Source organism: Anomalospiza imberbis, chromosome 23 (genome assembly GCF_031753505.1).
Source record: "Anomalospiza imberbis isolate Cuckoo-Finch-1a 21T00152 chromosome 23, ASM3175350v1, whole genome shotgun sequence".
Lineage (NCBI taxonomy): Eukaryota > Metazoa > Chordata > Aves > Passeriformes > Viduidae > Anomalospiza > Anomalospiza imberbis.
Window position 1 is genome coordinate 5700844 of NC_089703.1, and position 18378 is coordinate 5719221.

The 18378-nt window shown below is 39.3% G+C and overlaps 1 protein-coding gene across 3 annotated transcripts in view; it reads right to left on the reverse strand.

Moving 5' to 3' along the window:
• Positions 1 to 18378, reverse strand: part of PRKCZ (protein kinase C zeta) — a 41803-nt gene that overhangs the window by 14774 nt on the left and 8651 nt on the right. The window contains exons 1-6 of one of the 3 annotated variants that reach the window (XM_068171558.1): positions 16315 to 16725; positions 7147 to 7232; positions 4257 to 4388; positions 3056 to 3137; positions 2802 to 2854; positions 611 to 799 (exon numbers count right to left, since the gene is read on the reverse strand). In XM_068171558.1, the coding sequence (XP_068027659.1) occupies positions 611 to 799; positions 2802 to 2854; positions 3056 to 3137; positions 4257 to 4259 (327 nt within the window). In that variant the 5' untranslated portion in view covers positions 4260 to 4388; positions 7147 to 7232; positions 16315 to 16725. Of the gene's footprint in view, positions 1 to 610; positions 800 to 2801; positions 2855 to 3055; positions 3138 to 4256; positions 4389 to 7146; positions 7233 to 15947; positions 16219 to 16314; positions 16726 to 18378 lie in introns of those variants that run through there. The other 2 variants (XM_068171557.1, XM_068171560.1) reach the window with 2 other exon arrangements.

The window sequence follows — 18378 nt, forward strand, 5'->3', positions numbered from 1 at the left end:
CTTTCCCTATTTAATTTTCAATTTTCCCCCAAAAATGCATTTGAGATCTTATATTTCAAAAAAAAATCTAAAGGATTTTGAAAATACTGGAGAAATGCAGCAGATTTCTGTGGCAGACCAAAACACAGGGGTCTCAAATGGCAGTAGCATGATTTTTGAACTCGTGGAAGAAATATTTCAGAATACTGAATCACTTGCACATAGGCTCTGCCAGCATGAGTGTAAGGACAAAGTTTCAGCTCCTTTTCTGACACACAGACAATGCTTTTGCCTTGGAAAACACATTTGCTTTCTTTCAAAATTAAGTGCACAAATTCCAACCCATTTATCTCATCACTTACAGATTAGCACATCCAGGTTGGAATGTTTAATGCATGATTTCTACCAGGACTATTAGCAATTGTTAGTTGTTACTAAAATAAGGGACATTTCTGTCAGAATTCATCCTGGTACTTCATGCAGAGTTGATGACAAACGAGCTCAAAAGTCAGAAGAACTCTGCCAAAGAAGTTGTCTGAAACATGAGCTTCTTGCTTAGTTGAATGGTTTATGTTAAAGCATAGTAAGTTTTTATAGTATGTAAAAGAATGCAATTAACACGGACTTTTACCTCATCATCATGGACCAGTTCTTTTTTCACTACTTTCATAGCATAGATCTGATCATTCTTTTTTAACCGAACTAGAAGAACTTTGGCATAACTTCCCCGGCCGATGACTCGGATTAAATCAAAGTCCTGGAGTCCAAGCCCCTGAGAAATCTTAATTCCATCCATTCCATCAATGACTGGTTTGAGATCCTGTATAAAAAGAAACAGATGCTAGAAACTGAAGACATTTCCATAGCAAGTAACTATTAAAGCAGAGAGATCTTTAAGCACTGGACAGAATTTGCTGACTTTGCTTGGCACTGGCACCCAGGGTTGGATGCTGATTGGAACACATTTGTTTAGAAATGTTTGGTTTCCATTGGGTCTGCTCTAACTAAAAGTTACTGGTTTTTTCAAGGCAGTAGTTCATCCAACTAAGCATTTTCATATTCCCTGCTAGAAAGCAGAAGGCAGTGCCTTGAAAAATGGGCTTTATCCAAATTCCTGAGCCTCAAGCCATGTACATTGTATCCTTTGTACAAAGTGAGGAGCATTGTTCATATTCTGATAGATACAGCACAAAATAATAAAGGCTATCTGAAAATAAGATTAATAAGGAATCACTAATTTGCTAATGAATATACCTGTCTTGGTTTCAGTTTAGGCAACAACTGCCTCTGTTCAGTTCACTACAATTTTAATGAAAATTAAGATTTCTAACAGGTTCCTGAGGATACACAGAAGCAGATCTCAATTTCTCAAGTCTGAGAATTTGCAGGAAATATTGCACTATTAAGAAGGTTATTTTGAAATTCATTATTTAAAAAAGAGAAATTTTATCATCTTGGCTGTTTGCTGGAATTAGATGTGAAAACATGTGACTGAAGATGGAGCAGCTGAACGAGATGAATGCAGCAGGTACTTGGACTTTCAGGCTTTACCAATATACCCAAGGCTTTGACACACTTCTGTGGCCTATTTTTATCTGACCTCACACTACTGTACTTGCAGACAGATCAGCATTCTGCAGAACTGTGGAAAGTGTTTATATAAAGAATCTTGATCTAGGATTGACTGCTATTAGAAGAGATTGCTCTAAGCTTAAAGATTCCAGACAAAGATCCCAGAACACCAACTCCTTTCTGTAGGATACCTTAAATCATTTCAGTACAGCTCAAAGGCAAGGTGGGACAATCAGAGCAGTGTCATTCAGGGCAGTTGAGCAAACAGCACCTACCAAATTTCAACACAAACATGAGCACTGACCACAGCCAAAGCAAGTGATTAAAATTCTTTGATGTGCTTTTAATTTTTGCCCTTCCATTTCTGAATGTGAGATAAAAATCTGTAGCTACATGACTGAAAATAAGGCAGTCACCCAGGAACAGGAGCTACTCAAGTGTGAAAGGAATGGTAGTGACAAGCATTGTAGTGGAGGCAAAGCAGAAAGGTGCAGCTTTGCTCAGAGGAGAACAACTACCAGTGTTCTGCAGAGTGCATCCTATTTATTTTAAACATGCCAGAAGCATTCTTAAAAGAAATGTCTTTAAGCCTTTTAGAATTGAAGCATATTCAGATTTTTCAGACTGCTCTAAAGGAATAACATTGTTGATGTGCAGAGATTGAGTCAGATCTTCTACAAAAGACCTGAAAAAGAGTTTAAGTGTATGTTATTCTACTTGTGTTTCCACGAGAGCCGTGTATAAATGCTTAGGTATTATTTATATGAACCCTCTCAGAGCTGGGTAGTTAATGGATTACCAGACTGAACCAAGTTCCACACCAATAGCCTGAGGGTGGCAAAGGGTGAGCATCCATTAGGGACAGCAGACAAGGCAATGGCAAAGCCACCATTTGCTGTAAGGACAATAAGAGTCAAACCCTCTGCTAAATCACTGTTCTTTCAACAAATGGAAGTGAGAAAACAAAAATGTTAAAAGGTATCTTGGATCGTGAGTGGAATGACAACAGCTTAACACAGAAGAAATCGGAAAAAAGTCCAATAAAAATGCTTTAAAAAATTATCAATGTTCAGAAAAAAAATCCCAGACTTTTGAAAAGGGCAGCAGAAAGCCCTGAACAAATATTCAGCTATTTTATAAAAAGTTGAATGATTAGGCTGGACTTGATGATCTCAAAGGTCTTTTCCAACCTAGTTCATTCTGTGATTTGAAGTACATAAATACAAACTAAAAATATTTTAAGAACATACCTCAGAGTCATCTTTAATGGTGTCATGTTTCCGGTTTGAAGGAATGTAGGGAACTGGAAAAGAAATCAAAGTAGTATGGTTATAAAGGCCTTCATTGAAACACTTTTAAAAATCAATAAACAGAAAGATATTTAGTAGCTCAGGGCCAGTTTGCTTTAAATATTACTGGACAGTTGACCATATTTTTCCACTTTTGTAAACAGGAAGAGTTAAAAATGAGGGCAAGAGGGGTTCTAAAGTAACAAAGCACTCACTTCCATCAGTGTCTTCTGAAGGGAGATCAGCCTCATCGTTTTTGTCATCTAAGCGAGGTTCCTGGGAAGGCATGACCGAATCCTGCCAAACACACAGGTCACACAGACAAACCCCACTGGGCATGCAGCCCCTGGGAGTGCCCAGCCTGAAACTCCATGACATCCTCACCTCTTCCACAATGAAAACTGGGTTCTGGAGACTACACGTCCAAATATTAACATCTTGTAATGCATGGTAAAACCAGCCTACCAAAACCCCAATGCTACATCAGCCATTCTCTGCAGCTACAACCGATGCTTGGCTGTCTTCCAGAAATAAGAGTGGTGTATTTTAGAGCAAAGTTAAAATTTTTATTCTACCTAAAGACCTTTGAGTGTTTCACATGGAACTACAACCAAGTAAATGCTTCAGCGTTATGTTACACACTCCATTTAGAGCACTGGCATATTCCTTTCCTGCTTAATAAAAACATGAATTGTTGCTCATTATGCATAAATTAGCGAAGACCACAATAACAAATATTTTATATTGCATTTGGACCTTGGGCTCATCCCCCAGACAAGTAGGACTATTCCAGGAAGTACAGCAGCATGAAGAAAGTAACTGGCAAAGAACTGGTAATGTCAAGGCAAGTCACATACAATACCAGCAAAGAAAAATATTGGTTTAAGTTTTAAGTCACAAAAACCATGATACAACCACCAGTGAAATACTGGAGATGAATACAGGAAAGGGCTAAAATTCAGATACACAGATGTTTAAGTATTTTGATGTTTAAAGCCTAGGAAAGACACCAGCATTGGCAATGGACTGAGGGCCATGGAGAGGAAGAGAAACAGTACTGGAGAAACTGAGGTGGCAGGAACAGGAAAGCAATACGCCTTTCCAAAAAGAGCTGGGCAGAAATTATATCAGTGCCTTAGTTCTTAAAACATTCCCAGAGGCTAAAAGGAATAACTTCTGAGGTTGTCAGTGTCTAATGGAGAAGTCAAATTCAAGCTTGAGCACACTGAAGTCACATCACAAGCTTTCTTTCTGCTCACAGTCCAAAGGCTTGTCCTCCACAGAAACTGAAACCCAAATACTCCCAGGTGTTACAAATCCACAGCCATGCCCACATTTCATTACTCAGGACACATCTATCAACAGCAGCACAGGCCAGAGTGGCACCCCTCAGCCCTGGCCAGAACACACACTCACCATATGCCTTTTGCAGGTCAGTGGGACAAGGATGTGACAACGTTTATGGACCAACAGCTTGCAGTTGATACACTTGTAGCCTTGCCTTGCGAGCCCCCATATCCTTTCACTGCACTGGCCACAGTACGCTCTCTGCAAGCCACAATGCACATCATTAATGCCAGGATCAATCCCTGCTGGAAGTGAGCAGTTCTCTAGCAGCAAGAGCCCATCCCAGTCACCTAACAGATGTTCAGTAATAATTTTAGAATGTCCAGAATTACAATAATAGCTGAAGGTTACACTTCACACCCAGAATTCAGCTAAATGCAGTTCTTTTTAAATGAATGTTAGGAAAACAAATACCTCAAGCATATGGAACACATTACAGTGTGACATTAGCCAATCATTTTTAGAGAACAAGTCTATTTATAATCTCAGGTTTTGACAGAGGTCACCCAAACAAAACTGCCAGAAGCTTGTACTACACAATTATGTATAAGAAGCACCCGAACTGACTGTGTTGGAGAGCACTGGCACAAAATGTTAAGCAGACAATGTATAAAAAGTGTTTGTTATACATCTACACCTATACATTTTAACAGTGGTAGAACCTTTGCATAATTAAAACCTATTAATCATGTCCAATATCAAGCCTCTGTGTTGCACTGAGCATCATAAACCTATGATGTTTTTACATATGTAAGAAAAGAGCATGTGAGTTAAATCAAAATGAGGGTAAATGAAGAAGCCAGACATCCTGCTGCTGACTTTAGCAGGAGAGGTTTTTAAATCATTGTTCAAGTGGATGTTGCTATGGCCAAACAACAATCCGAGATCCTTGCACACCAGGGAGTCACCCAGGCCCAGCGATCCCTCCTCACACTGCCAACACAAAACTCACTCGTTATCCCCTGGTTGCCAATGCTCTCCAGTCATTCCTGTAGCAGGCTGAGGCATTGCCCATCACCCCGCAGCTGCACAGGAGCCCTGCTGCTCCCAGCCCAGCTCAGACAGACCTCCCAAAGCTGTGTCCCAAAGCCCCAGTGCCAGCCTGCTCCTCCCAGGCACTGCCCCTTACACTGCGGTCAGCAGATGCTCACACCAGTCACGCACACACCTGCCCAAAACTCTTCAGCTCCTGAAAATCCCTGCTAGTAGTGCTAGAATAGTCAAAAACTAATGATCAAAGAATGGAGCATTTCTTCAAATAAGCATTTTTATATAGCTCTTGTTGTATTTTGGTAGCTGTAGAAAACAAGACTTAATTCCATCCCCCTCATCTGTGCAGCCAGTCCTCCTCCATCAGGAGGAACCCAAACTGCACTGCTCAGAGGAAAGAAAAACAACCCAAAAACCGCCTGATGAAAAGAAGCCTGGGACATCTATTGCCACCTCTTCCAAAATTCCTGGCCCACCAGACTTCCTTCAGTATCCTTTTATAGGTTTTGCAGCAGTAGTATTAAGACTAAATAAAACCTGTCAGGCCCTGGAAGTAGGGGCAGGTCCCAAATTCCATCAGAAATTCAGGTAACCCTTTCATACCTCTCACATGCAGTCAAAGCCATATCAGAGAGTTGACCTTTATGTTATGTTCAACAAGATTAAAGTTTAAATTTTTGCATGTGTTAATTTATCTGTATGACCTGAAAAAGTTGCAAAAGATTACTTTGAAACAGGAATGGATTCTTAAGGCAATACTCCAGTCTTAAAAATTCCACCAACACTAAAATTTGATATTGAATTCAGTAATGACCATAATTTCTCATTAATTTATCCATTTTAATGTCACATTTTACAGTTTATGTCAACCTGCTTACTAACTTCAGTTGGATGTGATTTGTGTTCTGGCTCTGTATGATGTCATTTGTTTGCAGGTATAAAAGCAGTCTTGTTTATGATTGTGATATCCTAATGTGGGCATCCTAATGAGGTATCAAAAATCTCTGTATATATTCACTATTTACCTCCTTGCAAATAAAATATCATTATCTGTAACATTATGGATTATTAATGTGGCAGTATGCATTTGTAGTGTTTCAAAGGGAATATGCTGTTATTATGTAGCAAATAAAAAGTATACTTTCATACTATGAATTAAAATACTTTATTCCTGTATTAGGTTATACAAATTAATGTGATAATTCATATATATGGTATTTTTAACATATTTAGTGATAAAATGCTGAGTTTTAAGGGGCTTTTCCTTCTTTCAGTGCATTTTTGGGGTAGGAAATTTTAGAAAAAACTCCTACTTCAATTTTTGGAAAAAATGTCCCCGCTGAATGAAAGAGTTAACTCTCCTGAGTGTGCTCAGTTTTGTGTGGAATTCCCCCAAGTACATTTATATATATGCTGCAATACTTAGGCATAATGGGATAAGTGAGGGAGGTGTCTCAGCCTTAAAGCCACATTCACTTGCTTATGTGGATTCAATCAGGCTCTCCAATGCAGTTGTATTTTAGCTCAATAAAAAATATTTTTAGAATTCGTAGATTGTGTAGTACCCCAGATACTAAACAGTTAAAGCTCACATCAGCAGCTGTAACTTTTACGGATGGCAAAGTGTTCTGAAGGTAAAAGATTTTGCTAACAAGCAACCAAAATCACAGGAGAGGAGAGAGGAGAAGCTGCTCCAAGGATGTATCAGCTTAAACAGTCACAAACACAGTATTTTAGACTTTAAAAATAAATAATTTCCACCAATCCTGTATTAACTCAAATTCAAACACTGCCAAGTTTTGCCTGCTCGTTATGACTCGAATAACACCGCAAAGCCCGAAATGTCACATCAACAAGCATCCTGCTTTTCCTTTCTTTCCAACACTCCAACACAGAAAAAGCACAGACTGAGGCAAACAATGAGCACAGAACACGCGCAAACCCCAACGTTTCATGCAACAGTACTCACTCTGTTAAAACGTTTGGCTTGAAACAAATGCCCATTCACTCGGTACAGCTTCCTCCATCTTCGGGCTCCCCGGCGGTAGATGGATTCTAGGGAAGAAACCAGAAAGGTGTAAAGCAGCAGCATGGCAGCCCAGCAGCACCACACACAGCAGGGTAAGCAAGTTGTGACTCAGAACAATCTTGCTTTCCTAAATATCAACGCACAGCCACAATCCCTGGGGATTTGGATTTTTTTAAGGCGGCCGTGAGTGACGGCTGGGGCAGGATGTGCTTTCACCGCTGCCGCTCCCTTCCCTCCAGCCCTGTCTCTTTTCCCTCACATGATCATAATCCCGTTACAGTTCCGTGCTGCTCTGGCTCAGGTGAGAGGGACAGAGCTTTAAAGGAACAGCTCCTCGGGGAAATGGCGCTGCTGCGCTCGCCCTGGCACCTTGCATGGACATGCACAAAGGATGGCCGGTGCTGATAGCGTGAGACGTGTTTGGTACTGATAACACCTCACTCATGCAATACTCAACGTGCTACAAGTCTGCAGAGTTACATTATTTGACTTCATTTTTACCTTGACAGTAAATATTTCTTTTGTTTGTGCAGGTCCACAATGATTTTTAATATATTCTAAACATAACAAGAAATAATTTAATCTCTTTAAGCCAAACCCAAGCATCTACTCCAAGTTACTTTTGTTGTGGCTGTTTACATGCAGATGAGCAGCTTCTGTGTGAATGGCTAATTAGAGAGTCTGATATTTAATATTAAGAGCTGTGCCACAGGGGTCCCTTTTAGAGCTGCTCACAGCTGTAAAGATGACACCACCAGCGTCAGCAGCTTCCCACAGCTGGTACAGGTGGGTACTGTGGGGTACATGGAGGTATAAAGACTCTGACAGACTTGATTTATAATTGATACTTTGTCAGAATGAAGCAGACTGTACATTTATAATCCTCAGGAATTAATGCAAAAGCATCTTAGATTTTCATCTTTAATGTTACTTTCAAGTTTCAAACATTCACACTTCATCAAAGATGAAGACCTTTTTTTAATAGAAAAACACAGATATATTTTCTGTGTCAAATGATAAAGTAGTAAGAAGTTTCTTTGTCAAGAAATTATTTTAACATTATATTGAGCAAGCCAAAACTCACAGGCTACTGACAAGCAATGTGTGAACACTGGCTGCAATACTGGGTCTGATTTTAGATCCTCTATTTTTGTCCTTCCAAAGGAAGCATTGAAGTTTCTGTGATTCCACATATCTACAGTGCCAAATCCCCAAACATTCATACCTACTCTATTTGCATGAGCAAATGTTTACTGTGCAAGCATTTGAAACAGATACTGCACTATTAAACTAATTGTTAACAATTTGGAAAAGAAAACCAACCAGCTTCTCAAAGCAGCTAAAGGACTGCACACCCAAAGTGGCAAAGATACAGCTACTGGAACAGAGATGTAGACTGGCCATTTGACTCACACAACTCTTCAAAACCTGCCAAATGTCAACTTTAACGCAAACTTTTCTCAAGTGCAAAGAAAATTAAAATGAGAACTTAGCAAAACAACTGCAAAGTTTTTAACTAATATGCTCAACCACAAACACCAATGGAAAATCCTTCCATCATTTCTAGGGTGACTTTTCACCAAGAGGAAAAAATCTCCACAAGGATTTTTTTTTCCAAAATAGTTAATTAATTCATTAGACAAAGCACCATATGGAGGCAACATAATACATCTGTGATCTGAACATTAGCTTATCACTGACATGAGGAATATTAAGTGAATGATAAGTTAACGAGCAGCTTGCACTGATGAAGTCTGTAAATAGAGGAGCAAGTCACCTCCCTAATTAATGATAAATATTAAATCAAAGGCAGGGTTTTATATCATGTACTTGTGAGGCAATAGTCTAATAAAAACTGAGCTTAATATAGACCAGCTTTAAAAAGTGGGAACCCCTAGAATTTATTCCCAGGACTGCCACAGTTCAGGGCAGGGGCTGAGGCAAATCAATACCTATTTCCTATTCCCTGGCTCCAAAAGGGGCCAAGGTAAAAAATGAGAAAACAGCCATCCCTGCAAGACACACCTTTATAGCACACATTCTATTATTACTACACATTAGGATTAAATTTCTATGACAGAATACAACACTCTTGTTCACTGAGGATCCAAAACTGGGACAAGTGGCTGATGCACCACAAGGCTGTGCTGCCAGAGACCTCAACCCCTGGAAAACTGAGCAGGCAGGAACCTTATGAAAGGGGACATCCTTCCCCAAAACTCCCCCAAGGATAATTCAGGCTATAAAAAGCAGTTTGGGTTTTCAAGATCATTGTTATTTTGCAGCATTATCCGCTACAAGCCCCAGCTAGAGCTCTACCAGATCAAAGAAACCACCTTGAACAAGAATCAGATTCATGAAATCACAGTAAGTGCATACCTTGAATTAAGAAACAATTTATTGTCAGTGTTGTGTGAACAAAGCTCTCATCTGACTTTGCATCTCATCCCTTCACATGGCAAAATGAACCCAAAGAAGATTTTCAGGGACATGTTTCCATAACACTTCAAAATAAAACAAGGAATGGATTCTGTAATTCCCGGTAACCAAGAACTAAACCAAGTTCTTACAGGACGGATCCCAGCTACTTAGAAGGAGGAATGCCACCACAAAAGTCTATTTAATTACTGAGCTTATTGAAATGGGCTATTTTTTAATTTATTTCACAGCACACATCAGTTAACTCATTAAGGAGTTCAAGTTGGCTGCTTGCAGGCTGATGGAGATGATATACTCCTAATTAAACAAAGTGATCTTTTCTGATGCTTAATATTAAACACAAGACATTGCCTAACAAAAAAAAATTCTTTCAAACCCTCATTTTGTATCTGAAAAGGTTTAGAGGAAAAAAAATCAAATATATTTTAAGCTCTTAGCAGGAATAACCATTTTTAATTGGGGAACACAAATATATATTTGAAATACAATGAAGGTAGAGAAATTCATCTACTTCCAAGACTGGAAAATTGAAAGAAAAAAACCACAGGCTTTTTCAAAGTAAGAGTACAAGGGAAATAAAAGTACTCAAAATAAAACTAACCAGCTGCCTCTACCTAAAAAGCAGTGGGGAACTGCTTTCTGAGACTGACTGTTGCTGCTGTGCAATTCTTCCCTCTGTTGTCAAACTGTGCAACTACATCACTAACAGTGATGCACAGGAAACCCTGCAAATAGATTTGATATTGGCTTTCCAATGACATTTTCTAGGACTGGGTTAGGACTTCTTTCCTCATCTTTTAAAAAATAGTTTAGAAAAAAGTTCTAAGGGAAAACACGAACACACAAAATTTAACTGTGGATACAAATTAGAGAAGCAATGTCTACTGTTCAGTGTTAATTCCAAATGAACTTCTCTACAGAAGATACTCCCCAATACCATGATGAGGTCTGCAGAACTTCACAGAAAGGATGAGACCTTTGTGCTGAAAAATGTAACCTGGAAAAGCAGGGAAAAATAGGAGGAGGCACAATTCCTTTCCAACTGACAACACAGTTGGTTTACACCAATGAAGGGCAGTAAGATGGCCACAAAAATTATTCCCTCTTCATTTGGATTTCCAAATGCAATTCCAAAGTCTGCTTTTATGTGATCCAGCCCTAATGAAATCTGCTCCTATCCTGAGCGCAGAGGTAATTTGCTATTGCTGCAAATCACTTCTCAGAGATTAATACAACTTGTTTACAGGCCAATTACCCAGCCTGCCAGCTGGACACTACCAGAATGCCCAGTTTTTGTTTTGTTCTTTTAATGTTGTGCTGAGCACACAAGTGAGCATTCTTTCAAAACCAACTCATGAATTACAAGGGGGAAATTGATACTGGCATTTCAGATAGACTGGATTTGATAAAGAAATTACATATAAAGGTAGAACACATTTTTTGGGACACTAAATTCCAAAGTACACTTTGATAGTACATTGCTTGACATCTGTTATTTAATTTTCTACAAATAGTTACATTGAAACAATTTACATGTTTCAGAAAGCAATTTTAAGATATACACTAGATGTTAACTGGCTCTTCTTTTTATTATGAATAAGATGCTACATACAATTGAAGTTGGAAAATGAAAAGTTTCCTTAACAATATGGAGGTATTAAGTGCTTTGACCCCTTGCAGTTATTGCAAAATATTAAATGGCCATAAGATAGCTTTTTAAAATTTAATTTAAGGCTGATTAGCACTTGGGAAACCAGCTCCCCATCCTTTTCTTTTCCAGCAGACACTAAAATTAACTACAAAGTCTGTGAAGAAAAAGCACCGTTAAGACAGCAACAATGACCAAGGAAGTGTAGGATCAGTGGAGAACCAACAAGGAAACAAATGTCCCACAGAGCAGCAGCATTTACTACAGCACAGCTGGGTGAACATCCTTCCCCACTGCCTCAGAAGGGGCAGCTGAGTTCTACCTGCACTGCACACACTCCAGTGCTCCCTCGTGCCTGAGCTCTTGGATGTTCACCTTCAAATCCTGCTGCTAAAATGGCTCCCTGGCACTGCAAGGTGACAAAGTCACTCCTCTAAAGACAATGCCAGAAACACAACAGCACTAACAGCTCATTTGGAGCGAGTCTCTGACTCACAAGCCTGTGATTTTATGTGCGATTTATCAGGTGTACTTGAAAATAACAAAATATACCAAAATATACTCAAGAAACCATCGCTAAGCCCAGTCAGTGGCTGCTGCCCCAGCAGTGACCATGTCCTGGTTCTGAGCATCTCTGGGCACATCAGTGACCACAAGCTGCTGATGTCCTTCCCTCCTCAGCCTCTTGTGCTGACACTTCTGCTGTTTGCAAGGCTGTCCCAGAGACAGGATAAAATGCTGCTCTATTTGCTCTAATGTGAAAGAATGTTATGAAAAGGGCCAGAAGACAACTGGTGGTGAGTCCATGCTTCTGAAAGTGATTAACATTTTTGTTTAGGAAAGAAAAAAAGGTTCATATTTTCCCTTCTCTAACTGGGCCATCTAAGCAATTTTCAATTCACAGCCTTTCATGATGTGCAGTTGGCTTCTCTGGTTACAAAGTCAGTAGTCCCATGAACCCCAAAACCAAACTTGCATTGCATGGTTAATAGCAAGTCCAAAGGCTTCTTTTGATGATTGCATCATTAATTCTCCCAAAATAAAAAATCACTTTCATTAAAAGATTTACTACAATGAAAAATGAATTTAATGTTCTATTAGCATCATTTAGGAGCTGCATTAAAATGTTTGATCAAGCTGAAAGAGTACTGAGCCAGTACTTATTTCAATTATTTAATTCTTTAATTTAGCTAACTTAGGACTGAAGCACAGCAAAATGAAGTTCTGAACATTTAAGCTATCTGTAGCATCTGCATCCACTTTCAGCCCACTGTTTTGTTCTTAAACAAACCTCTATATCTTAGTACATCCATGAAGCAATACTTTCTATTATAAAGAAAAGCCTGATAACAGAAAGTCTTTGTCTTTCATACACCCTGGAATCACTGAAGAAAGCAACCAAAAAAGTGAGGAGCAACCTAATGAAGTTTGCTGCAGGAATTTGGTTCTGCTGTATCTCATCAGCAGCCTGCATGATTTAAGACTTGCTGGGAGTCTTACCCTAGACCTGACAGTACACATTTTCAAGAAAATGTTCATCCTTTGAGCACATGTACCCATTTCATACCTATGGGTAACAGAGGGAGGAGAAGTCCAGTTCTTGTGACTGAGTGAGACAGCAATCAGAAGGAACTGAATCCACATTGTTCAATGTCATCAGTTAAAACTTGGCCAGATCTAGTTTTCACCTAGTTTTTTTTTCAAAGCAAATTATGACATGTCTATTGAAAAGGTCAAAGGAAAACCAAAAAGCTAGCTAGTGACAAATCCCTGAGAAAACATTAGAGAAGATTTCATTTGAAGAATCCAATTTCCCTGGCTTGTTGTCTTTTAGAAAATGGTTAACTAATTTATCTTATCCTATGCCAAACAAGATTTTAAAATTAATTTTAGCATATTTGATCAATTGTCTTTTTCTAAGTTGAAGTCCTACTCTTGTCTCCTTGCAATGAAACATTCCACTGGTTGTGACTTGTCCCAAACACACATTTCCCCCTCATTCCAAGTTACCTGGACAATTCTACTTGTATTGCAAAGTGCTACTGCACATGATCATCACAGAACTACCAGAAGTTTCTAGAACATGTGCTTGGAATGAAATTTATATTAAAATTAGGTAACTTTGTATCAGAGTTGACAAAGTAAAGAACAGGAAGCCTTGTGCTAGTCACAGGGCACTTGCACTGCTTTACTGAAGAGCACTAAGTAAGAATCTAAATTACTGGAAGCACAGAATAACATTAGTAGTAGTAGTAATTTATTGCAAAAATAAAGGCCATACTAAAATCCTGGAGTACTGCCTTCAAATAGTTTCTGGTTTCCTTTTAAACATGTCCCCAGCTAACAATTCAAGGACAAGCCCTAACAGACACAGAAGAAATAGCAATGCAACTCGAGTTACAAGTGAGGCACTTTCTGGTCAATATTGAGAAGATGCGTTTTTCCTTTTTCCACTCCCGTGGCAGTTCCTTCCCCATGTGGTTTCAGGATGAACTGCACAGTCTGCTCACCCTTCTCTCCCTGACAGTGCTCAGGGCTCTCCTGTGCCTCTCCTGGGAGCCACCCTGTCAGCAAGCCTCAAGTTTGCTGCTTTTTGCTTTATTTACCACCCAGACTTGTACTACTGCAAGCCCTCAGAGGCTACAACTACTACCAGAGCCTCCCAAGGTCTTTTCCTGGTGCTCTCCACTTCAAATGAACAGCACCTGGAATCTCACCCACAGTCTGGTTTCTCACAACTCCAAAATCCAGGAGATCAACGCTGAGGAGCCCATATACCTGCCCTGCAGGCCTCTGCTGTGAATTCTGTAGTTTAGTTCAACACAAAAAAACAAAACTTACATAGAGCAACTAATTTCCAAAAGTATTACACAGAACCCAGGTATAATAATACATCATTAATCTTGGCTGTATAAATGAAGAGGTTACATATTAAACAGCTCTTCCAAGCTACTGAAACACACAGGCCTAACTCAGGTTTAGCAGGCCCACAAATATTCACTAATTCCAGCAAAATAAAAAAGCTTCACCACCTCCTTGCCCATTTAGTTACACAAGTGCCTAAATATCAAGAATGGATTTATCAACTTATAAGAAGATATGAGACATAACACAGGGAGAGGAGCTAGACATTACATCAAAGAGAAGCTTTCTGAAACCAGGTGACGTCCTTTCTGCATTCAATATACTACATTCTGAGTAACAGCTAGGAGAGGGGAAGTGGAATAAAGAAAAAAGAAAACAGATTATTTGCTACGACACCGTAAAAAACAGCCCACACAGTCCTTAGTCCATTGTAGTTTTAGTGTATAGTTTATAAATTGGAACACAAATATCTGCTAAGACATCCAGTACCTTTAATTAAGGGCAGATCTCAAATCCCACAATCAGACTTGTGCTTTATAAATTTATGCCTGAATTATAAAAAGCAAGGTCCAGCCCTTATTCTTCATTGGACATTTCATAGCTAAGAAAACTGTAGAGATTATTTCGAATTAAAAATAATGAAATTATTATAAGCAAACCAGACCTTTAACTACAATTCTGTTCTCAGTAACTTATGCTGCCTCACAATCTGTCTCTTTCAAATATGTCACACATGACACAAACGTGGTGCAGTAAAGACAGACGAAGAGATTTCAGGTATTCTTGAGAAACTATGACACAGCTATTTTTAAATCTTAAGCAAAAATATCTTACATTAAAATAGTACAGTCCCTCCCTCCCCCCCAGTTCAATTACTAAAATCCAGGAGAGGGTTACTAGCAGTTTCAAAATTGCCTAATTATCCAGTGCAATCCAATCTACGTCTTCAGAACAGTCTCTATGGTGGCAATAGTTCTTTTCTTCATTGGGGGATTAAATTGGTTCACGTGCTCTGAATAACCTAATCACTGCTGCCAATACAGTAACAAATGAAGGGAAAAACCTGCCTTATGAGCTAGAAAAATATTTACAGGCCACACTACTCCAGCAAGAAGCCTTTTAAAGCTATTTCACAGTATCAGGCAGGACATAAGGCAAAATCAAATATCTATACCTAAAATAAAAAGCCCACAACAACAATTAGGTTACTACAATACCTTTACTCAAGCCCATGATGAAATTTTCAAGAAAGATGGCTTGGGGGGAAAATGATGTTCAAACACCTAATGCTAAAACACTGAGCAGATAAACAAAGAGCACAGGAGACATGCACAACACAGTGTAATCATTACCAAAAAAATAAGGCAGCAAAATCAGCCAGAAATACTAGATAATAAAAACTATCACACTAACATAATAAGTACTAAAACACTTAAAACATATTCTCTTCTGTTAATTTAAAGGTTTCCTAGTCTGCATTCTTCTATTTAACGAAGCCAACAGCAAAACAACCCTAAAATTTGCTGGCACTAGCTATCCAAACACAAGATTAATTTTAATATTAAATACACAGATCTATTTGTTAAGCAGAAGTGAACTAGCACAGTTCGTTCTGACAATATTAGAAACAAAGTAACCCTTAATTCAAAACAAGTATTTCACAATTAAAACCAGCCATCTATGACAATCCACTAAGCAGAATTCAACAAAAAGGCCTCAGAAAATGATGCTCCTAAATGGTTAGCCTCTACATCAGCAATCCTACAATAAACAGGCCCTGAGCACATACCGTCAGGGTTTTTGGGATACATTTCCTTCATTAATCTCCAATATTAGCAGCAGCAGCATCACTCACTCTTCCGTTCCTTTCCTCCTAAAATACATTCCCCAGGAGTCCTTTCAATGCAATTTTATCAGTATTTCCAGGAGGTCTCTCAGCCACATCCCTACGCACAGAGGCAGCAGGAATCTCTGCATTTGTAACAATCCATGGCTGCAAGGGAGGGTGGCAGGCACAGCGACTGTACCATAACCAAAATGCTGAGTTCTCTTCTCTCCTGCAGCACACGTACACACAGCCCGCGTCAGTGCCCGCCGCTCACAACAGCAACCACAATGATGACACTAAATCTACAGAAAAAGCATGCATTACTCACTGGGTTTTATTCTTTAGCCTCTTCAGCATGGAATTCTTTACAACGTAGTAGGTATGAAATGAAACATTTTCCCTTTATTCCACGGATGCCGCTGTGTGAATACCATTAGACACCAAGGACAATAGGCAGGATCAGCTCGAACATTAAGAGCAAATATTTAATGGAAGACTGGTTACCCCCGTCTCTCCCTCTCACATCTCTGCCTCATGTATCCAGGCACGGGTGGTACTGGCTCCCTTGAGAGGCTGTAGCTAGCAGCTGAGGCACAACTAAAACATGGCATGGATGTCAAGGAGCTGATGTCACCCAAACAAGTATTTCTCTGATAAAGCCGGCAATTCCGTTAGGGAAGTCCTACAAATCGATGGGAATTGTTCAGCTGGACTTGCTGTGTTACACAATGCACTGCAGCACCAAGAGTGATAAATCAGTTCAAGATCTGTCAGGGTAAATAAGCTGAGACTCCAATAACTAAGTTATAAAGCTGCCAATCAGCTGCTGGGATCCACACGCGCTGTTAGGAGCGCTGGCACCTCGAGGCACAGGAAAGAATACACCAAATGCCTCTGAAACAACCTTGTTTATTCCACTCTGAAAGAACTGCTCATCTACTGAAAAAGTAAAAGTGAAACACAAGACTGGTCTAAAAGTCTGCCATTTTATCAGGAAACACTGATCAAGCACCCAAGGCTCCAGCCCAGCAGATGCTGGGAACGCCCGGGAGAGGTCACATTCAGTGTCTGGGAAGGGATGGGAGATGTTTCAGCAACGCTGTCACCTCACAGCAGCACTGCCAGCACAGCCAGCTCAGCAGAGGGGCTGCTTGGAACCACAGCTGTGCACTTACACTGGGAGCTGGGGCTGGCTCCAACGACAAGCACAGAAATTCAGAAGCAAAGGAGCACAGAGACAATACAAATGCAGATGCTGGAGACTGTGCAAATTCTGTCTCACAGACAGCACCACATCAATATAAGAACAAAGGTTCTTCAAGCACAGAAATAACTTCCCTTAAGTCATGCAAATGGAATTGAAATATTAATCATGTGGTTTATTTCATTAATGGATTACAGGCTTTTATTTCAAGCTTTGCTGGCTGGTACAATCTCCAAACCATATCAATTTAACAAAGGTGAGGATAGGTAGCAACTCTATCATTGAATTTCAACATAAATGCAAACCTTCCAGTCTGTATTCCTGCACTCTTCTTCCAAAGTATTATTGTTCTGAAGCAGCTGGAAAGAAAAACCCTACAATCCTACAGAAATAGAGATTTGCACTTCAGAAGATCACAAACTATTGGAAAGAGCAACTCCATGACCTAACATGGAGACATCTGAGCAACAGATTGGAAATGCGGTTATTTTGCAATTGAATAGTTTTATTTAAAAACTCCATTTCAAACTGTCTGTAGATCTGTAACAAACCAGAAATCCACACTTAGAACTGCTAATTTAAGTAGAAGCTCATTTTGGATAGACCAGATACTTCACTGTTTATTTGTCTCTGGAAAAAACCTGAGGCAAACTCATAAGCTCCTTTATAGTGCAAATGTGATGCTCCAGAAAACATATACATATATCACATAATATTCTCACTTTTAAAGGGATTTTCTATGAACATAACTACAGCAATAAAGACACAAAGTAAGAATTTGAAACATGATTAATATTTTCTGAAGTGAAGACAATATTTCAGCCCTGACAAAATAAACAGTCCCTTAAATAAACTGTATCAATACCAGTAACATTTCCTTACAGTTCAAATGCAATGCAGTTGTTTGTTGTGGGCCTTTGGCTAACAAGCAACATTACTCAACGTATTAGTCTATGCTAAATTACAATTTAAATACAATTTAATAGCTCTGTTGCAAAAAATAGTTATACCTAGCTATACGTATTGGGCCACAAGGCCCAATTTCCATGCAGGCCCCACAGATGCCAAGAGGTAATGTACATCAAATTAATTCATGAAACCATGAGAAACCTGACCAGAGATCCCTTATCAAGCACATCCAACTAAACAGGATTTTTAAACAATCTGAGTGTGATTCAACGTGACCTG